The sequence below is a fragment of the Hippopotamus amphibius genome, chromosome 5, assembly GCF_030028045.1.
Source record: "Hippopotamus amphibius kiboko isolate mHipAmp2 chromosome 5, mHipAmp2.hap2, whole genome shotgun sequence".
In the NCBI taxonomy this organism is placed as follows: domain Eukaryota; kingdom Metazoa; phylum Chordata; class Mammalia; order Artiodactyla; family Hippopotamidae; genus Hippopotamus; species Hippopotamus amphibius.
In genome coordinates, this window is record NC_080190.1 from 38,897,132 (window position 1) to 38,921,767 (window position 24,636).

A 24,636-nucleotide genomic window follows, 5' to 3' on the forward strand; every position below is an offset into this window, starting at 1 on the left:
GGTGGGGTTTGGGGTGGGATGAATTGGGAGATCAGGATTGCCATATATACGTTACTAATAAGAAAAAAAATCAAATTGTACACTTTAAATATATGCACTTTATTGTATGTCAATTATATCTCAATAAAACTTCCTTAAAAAAGAAAAAATCAAGTGGGAACAGATTTTCATACCCACACCTTACTTGGAAAATAGAATATACGATGGTGAGTCAAAAATTATCCACACTCTGGCTGTAGAATTTATAGAAGTTTTAATATGACTGGAGTGTGGATAATTTTTGACTCACCCTCATAGAATTTCTCCAGCATGTCTCTAGGGCAAAAGTAATGATGGTACTTAAAGTGCTAGTAATAAGGGCGCAACACAGTGCCAACAAACTTAGAGGTTAAAAATAGTTGGCCATGAAAGAAAAGCTTGCTTTCTTTACATACGTTTATAACAAGACTACTCATTCTTTTTTTAAACAGCCATATTGAAATATAATTCACATACCATACAATTCACCCATTTAAACTACACAATTCAATAGTTTCAGCATTTCACATAGCTGTGCAACCATCACCACAGTCAATTTTAGAACATTCTCATTACCCTAGAAGAAGCTCTACACCACTTTGCTGTCACCTCCAGTCCTCCCATCCCTCCCAGGCCTAGGCAACCACTGATCTACTTTCTGTCTCTTATGGATTTGCCTACTCTGGACATTTTATATGCAGAGAATTATACAATATGTGACCTTTTGTGACTGGCTTCTTTCATTTAGCATCATATATTTTCAAACTGCATCTATGTTGCATCAGTAAGTATTCTATTTCTATTGCTGAATAATATTCCATGGTATGGATATACGAGGCTGAGTCAAAAAATGCCTGCGCTCCGGTTATATAATTCTGTAAATTCTACAGCCAGAGTGCGGATAATTTTTGACTCACTCTCGTACTTTATTTACTACATCAGTACATCAGCTGGTAGATCCACCTTTGGCTATTGCGAAAAATACTGCTATAAACATTCAGGTACAGGCTTATGTGAATGTGTGTTTCCATTTCTCTTGGGTATATATACCTAGGACTAAAATGGCTGGGTCATGTGGTAACTCTATGTTTAATCATTTGAGGCACTGCCACACTGTTTTCCCAAAGGCACTGCAACATTTTTACAGTAAAGATTTTAGTCCGTTTCCTTCTTTATGGCCCCCCAAGAAGGTGTAGATTACCAGCAATGAGGTAGCTGTGCTGTATATCCTACGGAAATTTTGTAATTAGTCAAAGCAAGTTACTTCCCTCCCCAAAAGAGGCAGTGGGGGAAATGGTGGGGGAAATGATGGAGGAAGGGAGGAATCGGGAGCATGTGGTCTCGAGCTGGAGCCCACATTTTCCATGTTGGGATCCAGGGTGGACGGCATGCATGGCGGGGATCCTAACACAGTCCTATTTGTGTCTGTCTTCAGGATTCTCACACTTCTGTGCACCCAGTCATACTGGACACACGCTGTAGAAGTCAGTTGACGTGAAGTGGAAAGAAAGACGAGAGCTCTGTGGAAAGAGGGGCTGGGGGCAGAGGCTGATGAATTTTTGCTGAGGACTCTGAGGCTGAGACACAACTGGTATCACTGAGAACCCAGACAGGGATGAGAGAAATTCTCCTCACTCCTTCATGGGCATCAGTACACTTGAGAACGTCTTTGGCAGGGATATCAGTACTCTCCAGGTGGCAATCAAAGACAGAGAGTGACGCGCTGTACTGAAGCAGTTTGGTGGGCAGAGGACATTGTTGGGCGTGGGTGCTGAGCCATGGGAGAGGCAGGTGTGATCAGATAGGTCTGACAGACTTTTTTATCCACACTTAGGAGACACATACTGGGGGCTTGTTATTCATCTGGTGAGTATGTGAGGGGAGGGACATGCACTGAGAGGTGTGGTTAAGAGCCAGGGAATTACAAGTCATTCCGCATTGTTATTCCTGGATAGTGAGATTTCAGGAAACATGAGCTACATACATAATTGTCTTATTGTTTCCCTATCGTTTCTGTTAGCTTTAAGTCCTCAAATAAATATTAAGTGTAATATGACATACATCTCTTCCCTACCCTTTCTACCTTTTTTCCTTTTGGGCTTCTGTTCCAGCAAGGGTTTTGGTGGCATGACCTGCAAGGACAAGGTCACATATACCTGGTGTACCTTCTTTAGCACTCTACAGGTGCCAGTGGTCCTCTCTCAAGGTCAGCGTGCCTGCCCACCTTACCTTCCACTCAGAACACTCCCAGTTTTTCTCCCCAGGCACCAGATCCAATAAGTTACTCAGGCCAAGTGAGCTAAACCGTCCCCTGAAATGGACACTTGTCTAAGTCAGTCCAATGGAATGAGTTTACCTTTGCAGCTGGTGTGTGTTGTATTTTCCACCAGAGGCCTCTTGAAAAACAAGAGAGACTTGGAGGCTTCCTGTCTCTTTCTATACTTAGGAAAAATTCTCCCACGTGTGTTTAGATTGCTTCCAGTGGGGCCTAAAGCAGAACTGAAGACATGTCCTCATTTTTCCTAATGGATCTCAGAAGAGAAGAGAGCATGTGGCTGGAAGCACAAGATGTTAACAAGATCTAGCAGAGAGAAGGGCAGCAGTCCACCTGTTTCCATGTGGGGGCAGGGTGTTTATGTACACAAGGTTGCCCAGTGGTGGTGTCAGGGTGTAAACTGAAGCCCTGGACTCTTAAAGCTGTAGAAAAAAATGTTTGTTCTATTCAGTGGTCATGAAGTTAGACCAGTCTGTGTTATGTAGAACCAGTTCATGCTCAGTGTGACATTGAATTTATCAGTAGTCGAGTCTGGAAGATTAAAGGTACAGCAAAATTTCAGAAAAACCAGAACACACATTTATGTTCCATCATGTCTAAGTTATTTATTAATTAAATCAATGACTTTTTCAGGCATCCACACTATGTATGCTGTTTTTTTTTTAAATTTTATTTATTTATTTATTATTTTTTTGGGGGTACACCAAGTTCAATCATCTGTTTTTATACACATAACATATCCCTGTATTCCCTCCTTCCCTTGACTCCCCCCCCCCCACCCTCCTATGTATGCTGTTGATCTCAAGTGCGCACCACACTAATTTTAATACAAAAAATATTCACTATACTGTGCATTAAACCTGCAAGACTTATCTACCGGTTGAAAGTTTATACCCTTAAACATCTCTCCTATCCCCCCCCACCCCAGCCCTTGATAACCACCATTTAAATGTAAATTAATTCCACAGGCAATCATTTTGCAGCCCAGAGGGTGACTGATGGTCTCATGCTGGGTCAGCTGACTATTTTGGTTCACACCAATATTGATGTCTGTCCCTGGTCATTCAGTATTTACCTAGAAAATCCCAATTGCCCAAGCATACCATGACTTTAGTGGTTTCCCTGAAGATTTTCAGGGCTAAATGAAGTTCTATATCACCTAATACACAGTATTTCTAATGGGGGAAAGACCTCATTACTGATGCCATTTCCCAAGACTTTTCACTAGGTCCTTAACCACCAAATAATTCCTCTGTCTGGCCGCTTTCCTATTATCTTGAACCTGGGTTCATCAAAGCATTTTTGATTAAAGCAAGTCTTTGTGTTATAAAGAAATTTTCCCAATAGTAGCTAAGAAAATGAAATTTTCTCTATATGATTATAACCTACAATGACAAGCCAGCATTCTTCTCTCCTTCTCTTTTGCCTACTCTTTCCCTATCCCTACTGGTAAGACATTTTTGCATATAAATTTTAAAGAAAAGTATTATTTTGGTTTCTAGCATGTTGTACAGAATCTACTTTTTTTATCCTTCACATGCTGTGTTATGATTACAGGGAGGGCAGATAGGAGGCGAAATCTCCCCTTGTGCCTCCTGAAACTCTTGTATTGTGGTTGTATCACCCCATTTCTTCTAGATATATTCCTTCTAGATTTGACCTGTTCTTGTTCTCTTTTTTTTTAAAACTCCTTCAGTTAATGGGACAATTGAACTCGTTGTATAGAGTTAGTACAGACAGTCCTAGACTGAGGCTTGTCTGGGGAAGAGGGGGAAGAAGGCAGAAGGGAGAGAGAGAGAGAGGACACCTAGCCCTCTCTAGGCTTTGGTCCCCCAGCCTTGAGATGGACACAGCACATTCGTGTCTATGCAGGGTGTCCAGGAGTGGAAATTTCCTCTTACCATTCGGGGTTCTTCTGGCTAATCTAATTACTAAATTGACACAAGACAAATTAACAGGAGAAAATCTAAGTTAATTTCATACCTACAGAGGTCTCATAGATACAGCCTAAGAAGTGACCAAAGCAGGTAGCTTTTATACCTTTTAGACAAAGAAATAAAAAATTTGTGAGGAACTGACAAGGAAAAGAAGCTTGGGCTTGGGCACTAAATAGTGGCGCGTCTAGGTAGATCTGGTTTACATAGCCTTCTCAGCCCTCAATTCCCTATCTCTGGTGACAAGGATGTCTCTCTGCCTCTTGGTGCAGTGAGGGTAGCTTTCACAAGGGAGATTTATTTCCTGCATTCAGAGGAGTGTCAGAGTGTTCTACTCTCATTGGCTGTTTTCTCAAGTAACAAATTCAAAATAATCAATATGCCACTTTGGCATATTTTGGGGCAGCCTGCACTGAACTATATCACAGGGCCAACCTGTACAGGATCTAAAATGACTCCAAGGATGGAAAAACACTGCTAAAAGGAACCACAGTGTTACAGGTGTGAGGTATCTGACTGTTTGATAGAAACATAGAAACAAATCCAAGATATCACCCCACAGAGGGAATGTCACAGTGCTAACTGCTCCCAAGAGGTCAATCGGGAAACAGCCTCTTTACTGAGCCCCAGGACCTACCCCCACTCTAGTCCCCATCCCAGAACTCCCTGAGCAGTTCAAGGGTTAACACTTGCCCAGCAGACTTCCTAACCCTGATCCAGTACTGCGGCAAGGGTCTAAGTCCATGCCTATGCTGTACTAGTTGGTTAAATATTTTGAACACCAACTTGGTGGAGGGGTTTCAGCTCCCTCCCACCAGTAGCCCTATGGGCACCACATTCTGATTCCTCATTCCTCAGCTAAAGATGCTAAAGGCATGAGGTTTCCAGAGTCTAAACCCCTCTTAGAGTTTTCTTCTGCTGGCTGCATTTCTCCATTCAGCTCCTGAAGAAACGCCAAGAGATGCAAAGCTTTAAGATCTGCTCCATTTTTTGAGAGCTTGATTTTGGCAAATTTTTGCAGTTTGTTTTTCATTTTTTCTCTCGCCTTTGATTCCTGGTTTATTTTCACACCCTCTATAAAGTGGTGGATGGCCTTGTCTTCACACTTCATTTGATACAGCTGAAAGTTGCCATATCGTAGATGGAACACTTGTTTGGTTAAAGGAGGAAGCTCTTTCCTGAATTCTTTTTGAAAGTAATACTCTGCTTTTTCATACTGACCGGCTTGTGAATGGAGGCAGGCGATATAGGAGCAGATATGGGAGAAATTTCCATTGCTCTCTTCAGCTCTCTTTAAATGATCTAGGGCATGTCCTACTAGCTCCTGTAACTTCTCTCTTTCCCCACACATTTTCTCTACCTCGAGGACTTTGGCCCTATAGTAGCACCCAATATGGTAATGTAGGTAGGTATTGTCTGGCATGTATTTTAGAGCCTTTCTCAGGAGTTCAATAGCTTGGTCCAGGTCACCTTTTCTCCGATACAGCTTTGCTGCCCCGCAAAGCACGTCTGTTGCCGCTGGGGCTTTCTCCAAAGCTTCTTCAACTAACCTCTCTCCTTCACCTTCTTCGTTCATCTTTTGAAGTTTCAGAGCCAGGAGGACCTTGACATACTGGTTGTCAGGATTCAGCTGGATGGCTTGCCTTAGAGGGTCAACGGGATTCTGAGACAGTGGCCAGTTATCTAGACAGTAGCTAGCGATGGCCAGTCCAGAGGTGAATTCTGGGTTCTTGGGGTTCTTTTCCAGAGCCTTCTCAAAACACACCTTGGCCCTTTCATTTTGGTTTCCTCCACACTTTAACCGTGTCCACCCTTCTTCACAATCCATCTCAGGACTCTCAATTCTGTAGGGGCTGGAAAACTTCTGGCATACTTGTTTCACCTTGTCTACATACACCTGAGCTTCTGAGAATCTTCCCAGGTGGTAGTAGACCCAGGCATAGTTTCCCCAGGTGACCAGGCTTCTGATCTCCACCTGGTCAGCGTGCTCTCGCTGGATGAACTCCTCAGCTTGCCGTAGGCATCGCAGGGCTGCCTCATGCTGGCCTCTGCGGTGTTTTATGTAGGCCAGTAGGTTGCACATTGTGACTCTGAATTCGCTGTTCTGAAACTCAATCTGGTTACACACTCTGTCTTCAAAATCATCGAAGGAATTTTCTCCGTCTACCAAGTTCCAGGTGAAATGGCATTTTAGTTGCCGTAAGCTGCTCTCCAAGGAGTTCTTTGTGGTCGCACTGTGGGGAAAAAACCAAAAGATGAACACTCTGAGACACAGCAGGGATTCACCAGACAAGAACTGGGGAGTGTCACAAGTAGAACAGGATTCTCCTTCTCCTAAAGGGTGTTAACCCCAATCAAAAAAGAATATCCTTTCCTTTTGTATTTTTCTTTCTCTATTTTGGCATATGTGTGTGGAATTAAAAAATTATTCAAAACGTAAAAGTTGAGAGTTATGTTTTATTTGGCGGGAATTTTTAGGATTTCAAGCCCGGAAGACAGCATCTCAAGTAACCCTGAGAGAACTGCTCCAAGGAGGCGAGGTGGGGAGCCAGGTTACATAGAAGTTTCGCAACAAAGGGCAGGTAATTGGAAACATCAAAAGATTATTGTTAATTAAAGAAAACCAGATATCCCAAGTTAAGGATTTTAAGCACTTTCCTTTTTTTCTTTTTTTAAAATTAATTATTAATTAATTAATTTATTATCTTTGGCTGCACTGGGTCTTCATTGGTGCACGAGGGCTTTTTCTAGTTGTGGAGACCAGGGGGCTGCTCTTCGTTGTGGTGCAGTGGCTTCTTTTGTTGTGGAGCATGGGCTCTAGGTGTGTGGGCTTCAGTAGCTGCGGCACATGGCTCAGTAGTTGTGGCCCGTGGGCTCTAGAGAGCAAACTCAGTAGTTTTGGCACAAGGGCTTAGTTGCTCTGCAGCATGTGGTACCTTCCTGGACCAGGGATCAAACCCATGTCCCCTGCGTTGGCAGGTGAATTCTTAACCATTGTGCCACCAGGAAAGTCCCCGTCCAGCATGTTGTAAGCTTTTCTAGGTATGGAAAGATGCAAGAGTCTGGACTCACTGAAATCGCTCCTTTGGCATGCGCCTCAGCTATCTGGGGCCAGTATCCTGGTTTTCACATCCTGAGGTTCCTCAGGGCTCACCCTAGGTACTGGGTGCAGTCTGATGACTGCTAGATAGCAGGTTCTCTTTCTTTCCTGAGTTTCCTCAGGGCCCACCGGCTCATGTTGGAGGGCTGCATTTGCTGATGACTGTGACATCCTTTGTTTACTAATATGGTAGGAAATATTCCATTTCCCATGTGTTAAATACATGGGGAGGCAGAAGTTAAGTGACTGTGGGCAGCAGAAGAATTAGGGAGAGGCCAGTGGGCAGGTCTCTGAGCCGGAGGCTCAGTTTCCGTGAATAAGGCAGTTTTGTTAGGGATGCTGGCCCGTGGCTTTCTACTTGTGACAGCCTCTGTACGGGTAGCCAAATCCATGGGAACTGGTTTCAGGGGAGGTTTCATCTTATGTAGTTTTAAAGAAATAATGGTTAAAAAGTTCAGAAAAAAAATGAGAATATAGAGTGTCAACATAACAAAAGGACCAAACAAAACCAATTTGATAAAAGCTCCAAAAGTTTGGATAGACAAAGATAATCAATTACAGATTTATGACAAGCTCAAATAATTAGACAGGAAATAGGAAGTAAAAAAGATTAAAAAGATATGAGAATGGGGCTCCCTGGGTGGTGCAGTGGTTAAGAATCTGCCTGCCAGTGCAGGGGACACGCGGTTCGATCCCTGCCCCAGGAAGATCCCACATGCTGCGGAGCAACTAAGCCCGTGAGCCACAACTATTGAGCCTGTGCTTTAGAGCCTGTGAGCCACAACTATTGAGCCCATGTGCTGCAACTACTGATGGCCACGCGCCTAGATCCCGTGCTCCGCAACAAGAGAAGCCACGGCAATGAGCCTGCGCACCACAATGAAGAGTAGTCCCTACTCACAGCAACTAAAAGAAAGCCAGGGTACAGCAAAAAAGACCCAACATAGCCAATTAAATAAATAAATAAATAAATAAATAAATAAACAAACAAATTTATACAAAAAATGAGAACTAAGGAATTTAAAACATAGAAGATAAAATGGAGTTGAAGTTCAGAAGGACAACGAGGAGATTAAAATCAGGATGGCAAACCAATAAAAGACTAGAAAATTATAAAGCTGAAATTTCAAAATAGAAAAATATAAGGGTGAGTCAAGAGTTATACATACTCTGGTTATATTAAAACTTCTGTAAATTCTACAGCCAGAATGTGGATAATTTTTGACTCACCCTCATAAATGCTAGGTAAGAAGGAAGAACAGAAACGAAAAGCAATGCAATGTCTTACTTCTTTGGCAATTTCTGTTCTTAACGTGTCTCGCTGAGTTGATCTATTAATAATTTTATACTTGTTTTAATTTTCCTTTGAAATTTAACTTTTACCTTCCTATCGTTTGCTTCTGAAAGTGTTCAGAACAGGTCTTCCCAAAATGTGCCACTTTGGCAAGCGGACTGTTTTGAGCAGGAAGGAATCAAGACCCAGTAGATTCAAGAAAAACTATGACTTATCCCTTAATTGCCCCAAATAATTTGGATAGAGGGCCTCGTCCAGGAGGAGAACTGTTACCAGAGATAACTGTGAAGAATATGGGCTAGGTGTGCTGAGCTGGGGAGACCTGGGCTGAGCCTGGCGATCAAGTTCCTCACTGTGTCCCATCATCTTCGACGGCATGAAGATATCTGTTTGCCAGATATTTGCTCTTCCCACCTTCCTGTGAGTTGTTTTCCTCCCCTTTGCAGTTCCAGAGCCTTACCCCCTTCTCCTTAGCTCAGAATGGCATATAAGTCTCAATGGCCTGACTGCCTGTGGGTCTCATATTCTTATGGGATCCCCATATATCCGTAATTAAATTTGTTTTTCTCCTGCTAATCTGTTTTATGTTAATTTGATTATTGGACCAACTGAAGAACCCAGAAGGGTACAGGAAAAAATTTTCCTCCCCTACACTTTCATGAAAGGGGGAAGAAGTTTGGCTGGAAAAGGAGGCTCGCAAGGCAGCTAGCATTTTCTTTATGGGAAGTGCTCTTTTTCCTTGAGGTGTCTCTGCAACTCTTCTGGAGAGCTTTTTCATTCTTTTGTGTTGGTCCACTAAATAAATACATAAATAAACAAAAAAGCAAAATCCAACCAATAGAAACAGCAAACAAATAAAACCCCTACCTTGAATAAATTTGGAAATGAGTAGGTTAAAAATGATTCATTGCCCAAGACAGTTTTCCAACATTGCCTGTGTATTAGAGTCCCTGAAATGTTGTTTTTTCCTCACTTAAAATGTTTTTCATGGTATGTTTTAATCAGCTGTCTTATCAGGAGCTGATATTCTATATATTATGGATTCTGACATAGACAACCAATAGAAATCTGGGATGTCTTGTGATGTGGCAAGGATCACTTTTGAAATACTTGTCTAACTGGAAGACTGTATCCCCTCATTTTCTTCCTACCCCCTATCAAGTGGAAGCTGGAAATGGGACTGAGAGGGAGGGAGGGAGTCTTCATATGTTAAGAAGAATGCTGTGCACGCTGGGGTCTGATGATGGCCATATTCTGTATCATATGCTGCAGAGACAGTGACCCGGATGCACATGGAGAAGACTCAGTGAATGGGCCCCCTAAGCTCCCAGTGTCCTGTTCTAGTCCCCCTGGTGTCCTTATTGTCCTGTGCGTGGATCCTGTGAGCCATTCTAGGGACGTTAAGCCAGCTCCTGCTCACTTCTGTTGCTTGTAACAAATGGAGATGTAATTACCCCAAGTAGAGTAAGCAAAAAATAGGAGGGAAATGGGTAGGAGTTTTTCTGCTCAGGGAAAAACTCTGTCCTTTCAGAGCCCCACGAGGTCTTAGTGAAGAGCCCGGTTGTCTGAGCCTCTTGATGTGACATGGCAGATGTGGTCCAGGATAGTGTCTTACTTGGCATCTGACATTGTAATGACAGCAGCCTCCCCTTGAAAAATTCATGTCTAATCTGGTCTCTTTTCCTTCTCTATGAGGTTACAGGACGATTCCCTTAGCACATGAGCTCTCGAGTGCCTTTCTCATTGTATACAAGGAACAGAGAGAGTGAATACAGTTGAGATTATCTCTAACATAAGAAACATGTAGTCAATTCTGCATGTGTAAGATAGAGACATTTAATATATGCATGTCTGTAAAATTCTTTTGAGTAGTCATTCAAAAGGCATCCAATTTCACCCTGTGGTTTTGATTTCTATTGGCAAAGCAGAAGCTGGTCCCAGATTCTCGCTTCCTGGTCTCAGACTTGTGAGATTTGTGCTCCTGATGTCCCTAGAAATTCCAAATGATACAGCACACAGTGTCTTCACTTGCTTCTTATCCGGATAAAAGCCATAATCACACTGTCTACCAGGCTTGGAGCCAGTGCTGCCACCACATCACCTTAGAGCAGTACCAACACTACTGGAGTTGGGGGAGCCTATTAGAAATGCACATTCCTTGGATCCCAAACCAGACCTATCAAATCAGAGTCTCGGGGCTTGGGGTGGAGAACTTGAGCTCAGGTCTCAGTCTTTAACAGGCTCTCTGTGGATCTTGAGAACCACTGTCTTAGACCATGGGCGTGACGCCTGATGACAATCCCTACAGCTAAGAATCAAAGGAAATGAGAAAAAAGATTGATGGGTCTGATACGAAAAGAAGACCATGCTAAAATCCTAAGAAACAGGAATAAGGTTTCTAAAGATTCTGAGTTACTATAGAAACAGACATCTAGAAATATCTCAAATTATTATTTTTTTCCTGTCAGGCAGTCGTGCAGACTAGCAGAAGAATTATCATACTTCCTCTAGGAAGCAGGTACTGGGGCTGGTATCCCTGGATTCTGGAGCTCCCACGACTGAGGCATAGGCATCCAGGTTGACTACCCCAGCCACAAACTGGAGGAAATAGAATAGAAAGCTCCTTTCCTATTCAATGAGCTAACACTTTCTCCCCAGGGAAAGCTGGTGTTTCTGGGGTATGAGAGGACTGTAGAGGTGGGGACTATCTTCTGCAAGCAGTCCACCTCCGAAATGCATGTTTCAGGTAGGGGGTGCTCACCAATCAGTAGAATTTTGAGGTGAAAAATATTACTGTTATTTTGACAGCCCTAATGCACATCGGAGATGAATGAGCACCCTAGAAGTAAAATCCACCTTAGCATGAAGTGGGATTGCTACCCTGAGTACATTTTTAACAGTATCTGCTAAAAAGAGAGCTTTTGTTACATAAGAATCTTATTAAAGTCCTTCACTTATTCCTTTCAAATAAGAAACATAGGACAGTTTACAGGAGCAATTCCCCCAGATCCATCTTGCAGTGAAGCACCTGCCTAATTTCATCTCCTTCTCTCTCTCTCTGCCCCCTAACTACCTGCTTCACTCTTCTCCAAGCCTAGTTCTCAGCTTCCCCGTGAGAGATGCCTGTAGGAAGCTTAACCGTGTGATGCAGAAATAACTTAGGAGTAAACAAGCCAGCATCCAAAAGACAAATATACGACGTACAGAGATAGATGAGTAGTAAGGCTATAAATAAACACTAAAGCAAAACAATTCAGAAACATGCCTTTTAAGGGCATGGCTATTTAAGATTTGCTTTCCACAGCAAGATTGAGTAGATGTTTTCAACACAGAGCAGAGAGAGTCTTTACCTCATGAGTGTTGATCACGTCTCAGCTGTTCTGAAAGGCTGCCCGTTCAGGGTGCTGTGCTCTTCAGAAATCTTCCTCCTCTGCTTCAACTGAATGTTAGGGACCTATATATGGAAGAATCGCTGGTTTCCTTTGCCAAAATAGACTTTAAGAAGGAGAAATTGAAACTGGAAAGTGAAATTGGCTCTAAGAGGAAATAAATCTTGAGTGTTGAGTAAGAGCCAAGCCCATGGGGTACCCTCCTCCCCCACCCCTGCAGTGAGTCAGAACTTCTTTGTGAATTGTTTTGATGTCTTATATCAGCTGCTGTCAAGGGAGCCCAGCTCCAGGAAGGATACATTTACTAAGCACTCTGCCTCATATTGGAATGTTAACCCATCTTCACTCTGTCCACCCTTATCACCAAGGTGACCTGCCGGCCCCTGTAAGGAGCAGCGGTGTCCAGGGCAGGGGGGTTTCTTCTGGTTCACTTTCTGCTGAATCGGCAGTTCCTGCAGTAATACCTGGCACATGGCAGGCATTCAAACAGTAGTAGTTGAATGAGTGAATACGTGATTAGAACTGTGAGCTGTGATGTCAGCCTACCTGGGTTTGAAACCAGGCTTTACTTGTATGCTGTAACACTGGAAATTAGAGTTCTTTAGCTTCTTCTCCTGTGAAATGGGGATACTACCACTACCCTGAGGTGTTTGTTGTAAGGATCAAATGGCTTAATATATGAAATGTATATGTTCCAGATTAATACCTGGAACATAATAAATAAATGTCAATTTTTATTATAATTAATAACTAAAATTATTAACCAAAGAGACCAGAAGGGAAACTTCTGATGTTTGCCTTTTCCCGAGGTTTAGCTGATATTCCACAATCCATCATGATTGCTAACTTAAGCTAATCAATTCCTAACATCTCCACACATTCTTGGCTTCCCTGAGCTCTACCTTTTGAATACCTGTGAGTCATCTTAGTATTTAGCATCTGCGCACCACAGTTTGCAACCAGAGTGGTTTGTTATGATAGAGGAAACGTGCTTTATCCTTATTCATATCCTTAATCGTAAAGGGATTACAATGTACATAGACCCAAGAGGGAAAAGGTAACACCAGGTGCTTTGAGGTCAGGAAATTGCACAGAGTGTAGGTGAAACATTCCCAGTAAAACTGAGGTTGCCGAGGCAGGTTATTCGGTTTTGGGGAAAGCATTATTTATTGTGGATTTTTCTGCCTGGGGCAGGGTGGAAGCAGAAGCTATGCTTCTTGAAAATTCCCCACCCTTTTATTAGGATACACAGCTGAGCCTATCCTAGTTGGTAACCCTTACTCGTAGGTCTCAATCAAGAGTTACAAGTTCTAGTTCTATTTGCAAGTTCTATGATGTATTTATAGAAATGCGGGTTAGATGTACAAGAAATGCTGAAATAGGAAACTAGAACACTGTGGCTTTTGTTTTGGTTTCTGGAATTTTCTTTCAAGAAAACTATTGGATAGAAATGTTTAAATCTTGTTAATACAGGTCCCGGCTGGAGAGAAGCACAGAGAAGGCACCTGGCCGCTGTGTTTAGAAGTACATAGAGGTAATGATTTACTCTTCAGAAATCTGTGTGGCCAATGCCTGTGTAGGAATGCATCAGCTGATCTGGCCGCTGGGTTAGTTTGAGAATACATGGTGTGATTGCAGAATAGAAACTGGAAAGGAAAATCAACTCATTCCTAGCAGTGTTTCTGTTTTGAGAAAAATAAAACAGTCAGAGTTCTGATTACTCAGCTTGTTGCCAATATTTAGGTGTCTGTGTCCTAAAGTATAGGTCTAGGGCTGCCCCAGTCTCAGTCAAGACTAAGGGAAAGTCCTCATTTGCTGTTCCCAAGCATGAGGAACGTTCCCTTGAGGGACTGCATCAGCCACAAAGTGGTATCATGCCTTAGTTATCACGCTGTCATCACCAGCAGTATCAGCATCACCTGGGGGCCTGCTTTAAGTGCAAACTCTCAGGCTCCATTCTAGACCGCGTGAATCAGAAATTCTAGGGGCGAGGCCAAGCAATTTGTGGACCAGTTAGCTGTAAGGGAAGGTTGGGAAATGTAGTGCCAAACCGGGAAGCCCTCTTGCCAATGACAATGTCATACTATGGACGTGGGAGCGCTAATTTGGGTGGGCCATGAGTACCCTACTTTGGCCCTAAATACCCACACCGTACCCCTCTTTCCAAACACAGAACATACTCAGACCTTCCCAAGAGAGCCAACTGTTGGGAATCAAGGCAGTCATTGCACCCAGCTCACGGTCAGGGACGTCTGGGTGACCCACTGTGCTCCCCAGTGATCTGCGTGTGACTGCTTGTGGTCTGGTGATTACAAAACTAAAAGGCTAGTTATGACTAGATGACTCCTGGGTACCACATGCAATGGTGGGACGTGATCACTGTAAGAAACACTCTCAGTTGAAAAAAAGGAAGCATGGAGGCATCTCAGAAGTCACAAGTCCGTAGCAATGATGAAATTCTGCTAGATAAGCGTTTTGAAGATCCTCTGTTCTGGCAATGGTGGAAGTTTCTTAGTGAGACCTTGATTCTGCTCTCTGATGGGAACTCTTTTGCCATTGTTCTCCATATCCCGGACTCCAAGCTCTGGGTGTTCTCTTTGACATTTACTCTCTTATTTTCACCTCTTCTGCCCAGGCTAGGGGTTCAGTTTCCACCTTGTTGGTCCCAGGGACTCCTATACTCACATAGAAACTTTGTTGATAGCATCCCTAAGGAGAGCACTTATTCAAAACATGAATACCCTCAAAGAATGCCTCAAATATTTGTCAATGTTCCGTTCTGAGAATAAAAAGAGTATGAAAAGTAGATTATCATGGAAGCATTGGTAAGTAAAAGAGAGATGAAAAAAGCCACCTGAAGGTATAAAAGACAGCAAGAGTAGTCAGAGGAAATGTGCAAACTAAGTGTTCTCTGCATGGATATGAATTCCTGAAAAAAATTTTTGAAATTAGCAGTAAGAACATTTTCAGCTCTCTCATCAGTTGCCTCCTCAGGTCTCTGGCAAAGCTTCTAGGGTACTTCACAGTTTCCAACCAGTCTTTGCATCTGCCTTAAACTCCTTTTCTACCAACTACAGCGCTGCAGGCAGAGACCCCCAGACTCATGCAAGGCCAGGCAACACTGGCTAAAATTGCCCCTCAAAGTCAGGGAAGGTAAGTATCACAATGAAATAAAAACCCTGGTCCCTACCTTTCCAGAGTTTACAATGTGATTTCAAGATTAAACTTTCACACACCTGATGACAGAGACGTAAGCCCTTCAAAACTGAAAAGCATGTGGAATAGACAAAGCTTATATTGGGAAATGAGACAGCTGAAGGGTGTGTGTGTTATCAACAGAAGCATAGTATTGTAGTGTGAACTGTTAAAAATGCGTGCTTTTCATTTTGGTACCCCTTCATTTACCATGTTACTTGCTACCCATTGGGTACCAAGACAGGTTTGTTGCACAAAAAGTAAACTTCCTAATATTGATGGCAAAAAAGAGCAGAGTGGGACAGAGAGAGGAGAGTGGTTAGAGCAAACTTCCCAGGAGGTGATTAAATTTTTTAACATGAGTTTTGGTAGATATAATTATGGGTTGGCAAAAAGACAGGGCATTTTGTATGTGTTTGGGGGAGTGGGGAGTGGTGGTAGCAGAGATTAAGAACTGGGAAAAGACCTGGAAATGAAAACTCGTCATTTACGTGCAGAGATTTTCAAACACTTTGACTTGTGTGGCCTGCACACAGTTGAAACCCTTTGTAGAATGAACACCGATGAAATAGTCACAGCATTCTGGTCTGATCAGCTTTGTTTTGAGTATGTTTTGTTAGTTACTTTAGATGACTATGTAATATTTGCTTTGGGTATCAAATTCAAAATTCAAGAAAAATATACAGTTTGAGATGTCTCCCTTCTATTTGAACTCCCAAATTTCCTTCTCTAGAAACTATTCCAGGGGCGTGACGGAGGTGGGTATGGGGAGGGATAAATTGGAAGATTGGGATTGACACATATATACTCCTATATATAAAATAGATAATTAATAAGGACCTACTGTATGCAGGGAACTCTGTATATGGGTACCTATTGTACAGAGGGACCTCTACTCTGTAATGGCCTATATGGGAAAATAATCTAAAAAAGAGTGGATATATGTATATGTATAACAGATTCACTTTGTTGTACACCTGAAACTAACACAACGTTGTAAATCGACTATACTCCAATAAAAATTAAAAAAATCAAACAAAAGAAACTATTCCAGAGAGAATATATCCTTCTCCAATATTCTGTGCATACTTGTGATATGTTTTTTCTTTTTTCTTTCTCCCTCCTGCCCTTTCTTCCTTCCTTTGAACAAAGTTAGCATTCTGTACACACTCTTCTGAACTTTCATTTTTAAATTTTTTAATATATCTAAGAGATAGTGTTCTATATTTTTACATTTAGGACTCTTTTTTTTTTTTTTTTACAATACAGGCATGCTATTCCATGTATGAAATGTTGATATTGAATAAGTGAGGCCCCTAATGATGGATGTTTGAGTTGTTTTCAGTCCTTTGTTATTGTAAACAAAGCTTCACGACTATCCAGGTACATGTCTTTGCACACATATGCAAATGCAGAGTAAATTAGTGGGTGAAATTGCTGGGGAAAGATCCACACACACTTAAGAGCCAGCAACAAATTCCCTCCATCTACGCAATTTATAATCTCAGTGGCGATGCATGATAGAGCCTGTTTACCCACGTGCTTATTAGTACACACTTAGGAAAGGTGTTTTCTTTGAGATAGTCTCCCTTGTAGTGTTGGTGTGCTTTGCCCTTAACAGGAATGACGCTGACAGGAGGGACACTGACAGTCATTTCATATGTTTAAAAAGCGTCTTCATTTCCTGTCTGTTCCTGACCTTTGTCCATTTTTTCTAGTGAGTTTCTTTTTCCTTATTAACAGAAACTATTTCAGTGTTAAGGAAATTAATTCGTTACTTAGTAATGTGTTGAAATTCCTTCACTTAGTAATGTGTTGAAATAGTATTCTTAAGTTTGTCATCTATCTTTTGACTTTCTGAAGGTATCTCTTCTATGAAGTATGTTTTTAAGGTAGTTACATTCACTAATATTTTATGACCTTTTGTGTTTTTTTCCTACTTAAAACTTTTAGAGCCCACGATTTAAAAAATCTCAAGAATTTTTGTAGTGATTTTGATTTCTGTTTCTTAAACATTTAAAACTTTGATGTACATGGAATTTATTTTGGCGTTTAAAGAATGAGGAAAGAGGACCAGCCATGAGTGGCGTTCTGTTCACTCATTCACTCAGCGAATATTGAGTGTGTGTTGTGTGTCAGGCCATGTGTAAGGCACTGGGAGGGTGAGAGTTGGGAAATCCAGATGATGCTAACTGAGAATAAACCAGAATCACGTAGTCCCAAAGCAAGTGCTTTCCCTCAAAGGAGCTTTTGCTCAAAATATCTATATGGCAGAAAAGTGATTCTGAACTTCCAGTTTTAGATGAGAGAATTTTCAGAATCTGGAAAGAGAGAGAGCAAAATGAAAATCCCCTTCATTCAGCCTTGCTCCTGTGAATTTCACATTCTCCATCTCCCCGTTTACCTCCTTCCCCTTCGTGACCACCAAACCAGGCCCCTCTTGCTCTCCCTCTTCTCTGTCTGAAGCCCAGAAGCTTGGTGATGGCCTCTCTAGGGCCTTCTGCTTTCCTAGGTGGTGGGCCCCACCTGCACCCCTACCATTTCCTTATTGCCCTTCTCGGCCAGAGATGAGGAGGGGATGAATCTGCCAGGGTTGCAGGCTGGATAGTCCAACAGGCATCCCAGGCTTCTTTCCGAACCGTCAGCTCCTGGGCGCCCTTTTCTAATCAGTTCATGAATGAATTTAGAGACTCACTAACCCACAGCATCTGGGTTTTCAGAGTCCTTTCTTGGCAATTCTTGTTAGGTTTAGGATCAGTTTTTCCTTCTCAGTCAACATGCCGTTATGGTCCAGCCTTGCAGGTAACGGCAGATGGCGGTGTCATTGCTCATCTGCTGGTCCTGCTGAGAGTTGCCATAGCACAGGTGAGCACTTGTCTCTCGCTGGAGGGAGGTCCTTCCTGAATTCTTTCTAGAAGTAATACTCTGCCTTATCGGACTGACCTGTTATGGTGGAGGGGCAGGCACGGTCTGAGCAGGCACGGGGGAGTCAATATTCCACTCAACAACTTTCTTAAAATGATTCACAGCGTTTTTCATCACTTCCTGTCGTTCTTCATGCTCATTAGTTGAGCACTTTTTTGATTTCTGTGTATGTCTGATTTTTGCTCGATAGCAGCATCCATTCTGGGCATGTTGGCCAATGTTGTTTGACATTGATTCTAAAGCCTTTTAAAGTAATTCTATAGTTATGTCCCGAGCGTCTTTATTTTGGTAATATTCGGCTGCACTGCAGAGTATGTCTGTTGGACATAGTATTTTTTTCCACTAGCTTGTCTCCTTCTGCTTCTGTCTTGATCGTTTGAAGAGTCAGAGCCAGGGGAATGTTAATGTACTGGTTATCAGGACCCAGCTGGGTGGCCTGCCTCAGAAGGTGACTGGTGTTCTCTGTCGGTGCTTTGTAGCCAGATGATAGAATGTGATGGGCAGCCCAGGGAGAACTCTGGGTTGGTGGATTTCTTTTCCAGAGCCTTCTCAAAACACTCCTCCACCAGTTTATAGTACTTTTCTCCCCATTTTAGAAGCACCTCTCCCTCTTCACAGTCAACCTCAAGGCATTCAGTTCTACAGGCGCTGGTGCACTTGCAAAGATTTCCCATCTTGTGGATGTAAGCCTGTGCTTCTAGAAGCCTGCCCAGGTGATAGTAGACCAAGGCATAGTTTCCCCAGGTAAACTGACATCTGATTTTCCCTTGGTGGTCTTGCCTGTGTATGATACACTCCCCTGCTTGCTCTACGTTTCAGAGCCACCTGGTTCTGGCTTCTGAGGTGTTTAACATAGGCAGACAGATTGTACGTGATTCAATCTGTGAATCTGATTGAACTTGAATTCTGTGATTAGAATTCTATCTGATCATTTACTCTGTCTTCTAAATCACCTAAGGAGCTTTCTTCACCATATACATTCCAGGTAAAATGGCATTTGTGGTAAGATACTTTCCAAGGAATGTGTGGTGATTTCACTGTAAGGGAAGAACAGTGAACGTTTGGGGATGTGAATGAGCAGACGTACAAAGGAGCAAGTTTAGGGCACAGGCATCCGATCACTTCCGAGAAGAGGTTAAATATGCAGAAGATCAGTTTACATCAATTTACAGTCCTTTAGCTCTCTTCACATAGCAGAAAGTTAAGCCACGAGCCTTGCAGGCTCTATTGCAGGCTGTTTCAACTTGTCTCAGAGGAGATAGTGTAAAGATGTCACCTGATAGACCAGACATGAGAGAAGGATAAATTCTTTTTTAACAAAAATATTTATTTATTGGCTGCATTGGGTCTTCGTTGCTGTGTGCCAGCTTTCTCTGGTTGCGGTGAGTGGGGGCTACTCTTCTTTGTGGTGCATGGGCTTCTCATTGCGGTGGCTTCTCTTGTTGTAGAGCACAGGCTCTAGGCACATGGGCTTCAGTAGTTGTGGCACGTGGGCTCACAGGCTCTAGAGCGCAGGCTCAGTTGTTGCGGCACACGGGCTTAGTTGCTCCGCAGCATGTGGGATGTTCCCGGCCCAGGGCTTGAACCCGTGTCCCCTGCATTGGGAGGTGAATTTTTAACCATTGCACCACCAGGAAAGCCCTGGATAAATTCTTGTTGTACTAACTGGGAAGCTAGCACTCAACCCAAACCACAATGGCTAAAAATGAGCTCAGCAGCCCTGCCCAGACCAATCTGTGTGCAAGAAGTCATTTGATTCATCCCTAGATTTGATGGGATTGTTAGTTCTTTCCATTGATCTTTCTAAATGCCTGTATAGCAGTCTGGAGCACAGCGACCAGTCAGAGACTGGATAGAGGCTGAAAAACTGCAGAAGAGGCTGGGGAGTAGCCGGTGATGCTGATTCTTCGGTGATGCTGCCCTAAGAATCAGAACACAACATTTAAAAGTTCCAAAGAGGAAGTGGTGGAGTTAGTGCTTGAGAAAGAACTATGAGGAGGACAGAAATGTGACTGTCGGATTGGGCAGCATGTTGATCACTGGCAACTCTGTGTGTAAACATGCGAGTCAGGAGTGAGGAAGCAAAGGCTCGTTGGAGTGAGCTGAGGAGAAAACGAGAAGTGAGGAGACAGTTCTTCTGAGAAGTTTCACTGTAAAAGCAGAAATTTGGGTGGCTATCACTGGCGATGGCGGAGGGGAGATTATTTTTGAAACTGAGTGATGCTAATGAATGTTTATGTGCTGATGAGAGTGACACAGTAGGGATGGAAAAACTGTGATACCAAAGAGCTGATAATTGCTGGAGAGAAGTCTTTAAGTAGGTGAAGTGGGATGTGAACTAGAACAAAATTATGATGCTCGACTTTATTTTTTTAAACACGAGGGATAATTCATCCAAATTATGGGAGGGAAAGCAGGCTGAAGGCATAGATTTAGGCAGGCAGAAGATTCGGTAGTGACACCTAAGGGTGATTCTCTAAGTTTTCTTCTTAAGGAAGATATACACCAAAATGTTAGCAATACTTTTCATCTTTATTTACGTCTCTGTGTTCCTTTCTCCTCCACCTCTAAGTTTTTGCTTTTTGAGCATGCATTTCTGAAAACTGAGTAATGTATGTATCAGGAGTCCATGGAATCAGGACTCAAGAGTTTCCACTTGCCGCTTCAGATCCACTCTGCATCCTTCTCCACCAGACTTGTCCCCATCAGGCTGGGAGCTCCACAATCTCTGGCTTCCCAGTGGGTTTGGCCAAAGAGAGACACAACAAAAGCTCAGAGAGAGGAAGTGGTACCCTCGAGTATTTACTTCTGGGTCTTCTACCCTGCAAAACTTTCCTCTCCTGAAGCCCACAGTTACTGTCAGTTGTCTGTTTACAGTTCTCTTTTTAGGTTCCTATAACCTCTCCTTTCTCTCGCCCCTTCATGGCCTAGTGTGTTATTAGCCCTAGGGTATTACATCACCTCTTCTCATTGCTAAACCCAACCTACTTCCCTATTCAACTGCCTTTAGTTACTCAGCTTGAGTTCAACATCAGTTTCCTGCTAGGAACCTGCCTAATACAGAAAAAGAAAGGAAACCTTAAAAATCAGGACTCAGGACCTGAGAACTAATTGGCAGATGAAATTAGAGCATTCTTTTTGTGACTTTGTGCAAGTTGTTTAGCCTTTCTGAGCTTAGATTTCTTATATCTTTTGTGAGGATTAAATGAGATACATAAAAAGTGCCTGTAATTGCCTGGCACATAGAAAGCATCTGAAAATGTTATTATTATTGTTATCATTATGGGTAAAAACAAATTACATTAACCAAGTTAGGCCATTCACAGGGATCATTTTATTTGATATTAACAGCAGCCCCAGGAGGTAGGAGGTCCATAAGCCCATTTTCAGATGAGGAACTGAAAGGACTATTTTCTTACACGATATCACACAGCAAATACATTGCCACTTCAGTCAACCAAATTGTGTGTGTGTGTGTGTGTGTGTGTGTGTGTACAGGAAAAGAAAGGTCATCGTTGAACAATGCATTCTTGATTTCTGGAATGATGACAGAAATCATAGCACCAGAAGCCTCTTCTAATAATAGTAGCAGCATTAACAAATGAAATCATTCTGCATCTATGTGGGTTCTGAGAGGAAGAAAACTCCCAAAATGTCTATCTTCAGGGAAGTCACCTCCCTTCCATCAGACATAGAAATGACAGTTCCTTCTGGGAGCCCCGGTCCCCATCCTTACCCATAGTCTCTTGTCATGGTCCAAGGATCAGGGGAAATATTCTTTATTTTGCCAGATTTCAGTAGCATAAACAGTCTTGTTATATGAGTCAATGAATACAAGATCGAGGATGCTAAGGGACAGACATCAGTCAAAAATGTTTTTTCCAAAAAAAATCCCTTTATTTCCTAATTAAGATACTCTGAAGACATGTTTTGCCCTGGTTTCTTAGCTGTCCAACACAGAAGTCTCTCTTTTTAACTTGTGGGCTGCTTTTGAGGACTGAGCAGAGCAGAGACTTGAGCATGCCCCCTTTTAAGAGGACCAACACCAAAGGCTGCCTGGACTCAGGCACCATGGACACATCCTGTGTCCATGGACGTGGTCCTTTCCCTCAAGGTCATCTGTCTCCTTCTCTAATTATCCCCAAATGACCAACAATGATGACATCCATATATGCTTCTCGTTTTCATTGGGTTTCCATCCTCTCTTCTCGAACAAAGACAATTCGAAGCAAAGGGTGTGCAAATATTCTTACAGCAGAATGCAAGACCAGAGGCAATCCTTTGCTCTCTTTTAGATTCTTGCTATTATTTAATTAAATTATATCTCACAGAAAGCATTAAAACATTTCCAATAACCAAAAAATACCCCAAAGGGTGTCTGTACTTTTGTCTGGGGTCCCTGGAACACCATCAGCAGTTTCTACCGTCTGATGAGTCTCAAGGATCCCAGGAATGGGAATCTCAGCTATAATACTGTTCTCTAGTAGAGATTGCTAACTTTTTTAAAGGGCCAGATAGTAACCATTTTCAGCATTGTGGGCAACACAGTCTCTGTCTCAACTCCTTAACTCTGCTGTTACCATGCAAAAACAGTCATAGATAATACATGTTCCAGTAAAACTCACTTACGAAAGCAAGTGGCAGAATGTACTGAGTCCATGAACTATAGGGTGTCAGTGCTTGCTCTGTGGCCCAATACAGTCTTCATATTCACAGGGCATCCTGAGGAAATGGCACCTAGTATTACTCACGCTACCTCCTTTTACTTCAAATTTCTGTTATCTTTTAAAATTTTTATCTATTTTTCAGTGTATTTTTGGCCACGCTGCACAACATGCAGGATGGTTCCCCAACCAGGGATTGAACCTGCGCCTCTGCAGTGAAAGCACCGAACCCTAACCAGCAGGCCACAGGGAACTCCCAAATTTCTGTTATAACAAAAAATGACCTACAGCTCAGGAATATCTCATTGAACATCCCACACGTATCATCTCCAGCTATACCTTGGCTAAATCTTTTGACTAAGGAATCCATAAAGTCCTGTCAACTGTGGCCCGATCCTCTCCTTAGCAGGCTCCTCGCTGCTCCCCACTTTACAATATTTTTCCTAGCAGACCTCTTTCCTGGGTGTCGAAAATGTATTAGTCATTAGCTGTGTTTTCTTAGCGTTTTGATCGATACCTAGGTAAAGTGGGGTGGACGTCGTTTCCTAAACAGGAAACAAAAAGCTAAATTAACCATGGAAGAAGTCTTGGTGGCAAAATACTTGCTAGGGTTTATTGCTAAAAGGTGCAGAGCGCTGTGAAGATTTAAATGAAGACGTGATCACATAAAATTCTGTGAGGCATAAATGGTTACAAGACTGCTGCAGAAGTAGCTCTTGGGTGTTCGCTGCAGGAGGCTGGAATGTTATTGAGGTGGGAGCACTGCTGGAAACCTCCAAAGACTTACACAGTAACACAAGAACAGTGAAAGCTTTATTGGGCACCAGAGAGAATTCCATTCGTTGGTATGTCATTGTTTGGAGCTGGAGGGAAAAGCTGGAGGCAAGTGTGGGAAGCCTCGAATCATCCATCAAAGGCTTTATAAGAGAACTGGCCTCTGCAGAATGGGAATTATGGCCACACCAAGATGAACAGAAACTTTCATCTTGAGTATCAACTGCCATGAATTGGTAGCAAAGGACTGGCATGGTTTGCTGGGAGGGATCCTGTTCGTGTCTGCACGGTGGGAAAAACGCTGCAACCAGTCAGTGACTTGTGATGTCTCCCATGGCCACTGGAAGGAGTAGTGGTGTATATATGTCATAACAACATGATCCCAGGACTGTATTTCTAGCACGGCACAATAACCCACCCGGATGTTTTCCTTTCCTAAATTTCCGGGTACAGATGACTCACCCTTATCCGTCTGAATGTCTGCTCCCAGGTTTGTGCAACTTCATGTGGGTTTCTGTGCTCCTGGCCTCCTGAGTTCCCTCTTCCCAGACTCCATGTTCCCGCTGCTTGTTTTGACCTAGACCTGAAATGAACACCATCACACAGCACCCCCAAAATATCCATTCACACAATGCAACAAACGATTTCGCATTTGTGCCAAAAAAGCCGGGTCATCCACCTTCCTCCCACCTTTGAATCCCTTTTGTCAGAGAACACCCAGTTTCCACACCCCATCTCTCTCCTCTCTGTACCCAAGGAAAAGATGTCCTCCCACGCTGAATCCAGAAAATGTACCAGTTTATTTTTCTCAAAAGAAGAAAAAGGAAAAAAATATGAAACAGGAAAACAGAACTGCACCCCCCCGCCTCCCCCCCCCCCCAACAAGAGGAATTGTGATGCCAGTGGCTACTTTAAAAAGGAAAATTCAACTCATTCCACACTAAAATGCTAGTGGAATCCCAGTGTTCCAAGACTGTGGATAAATTTATTTTCTTTGCAGTTTTCTGTAGTTTCTTAATTTTCTGAGAATTTCTTTTCAAGTAAGAACTACAGAAGAAGAATTTTGAA

General features: G+C 42.6%; 1 protein-coding gene across 1 annotated transcript; it reads right to left on the reverse strand.

The window, feature by feature from the left end:
- Positions 1-3,117: 3,117 nt before the first annotated feature.
- On the reverse strand, positions 3,118-12,119 carry IFIT2 (interferon induced protein with tetratricopeptide repeats 2). The gene is made up of 2 exons (XM_057735616.1): positions 11,972-12,119; positions 3,118-6,461 (listed from the first exon to the last, which is right to left on the reverse strand). The coding sequence occupies exons 1-2, from the start codon at positions 11,974-11,976 to the stop codon at positions 5,075-5,077; spliced, it is 1,392 nt and encodes a 463-aa protein (XP_057591599.1). The 5' UTR covers positions 11,977-12,119; the 3' UTR covers positions 3,118-5,074.
- Positions 12,120-24,636: the final 12,517 nt, after the last annotated feature.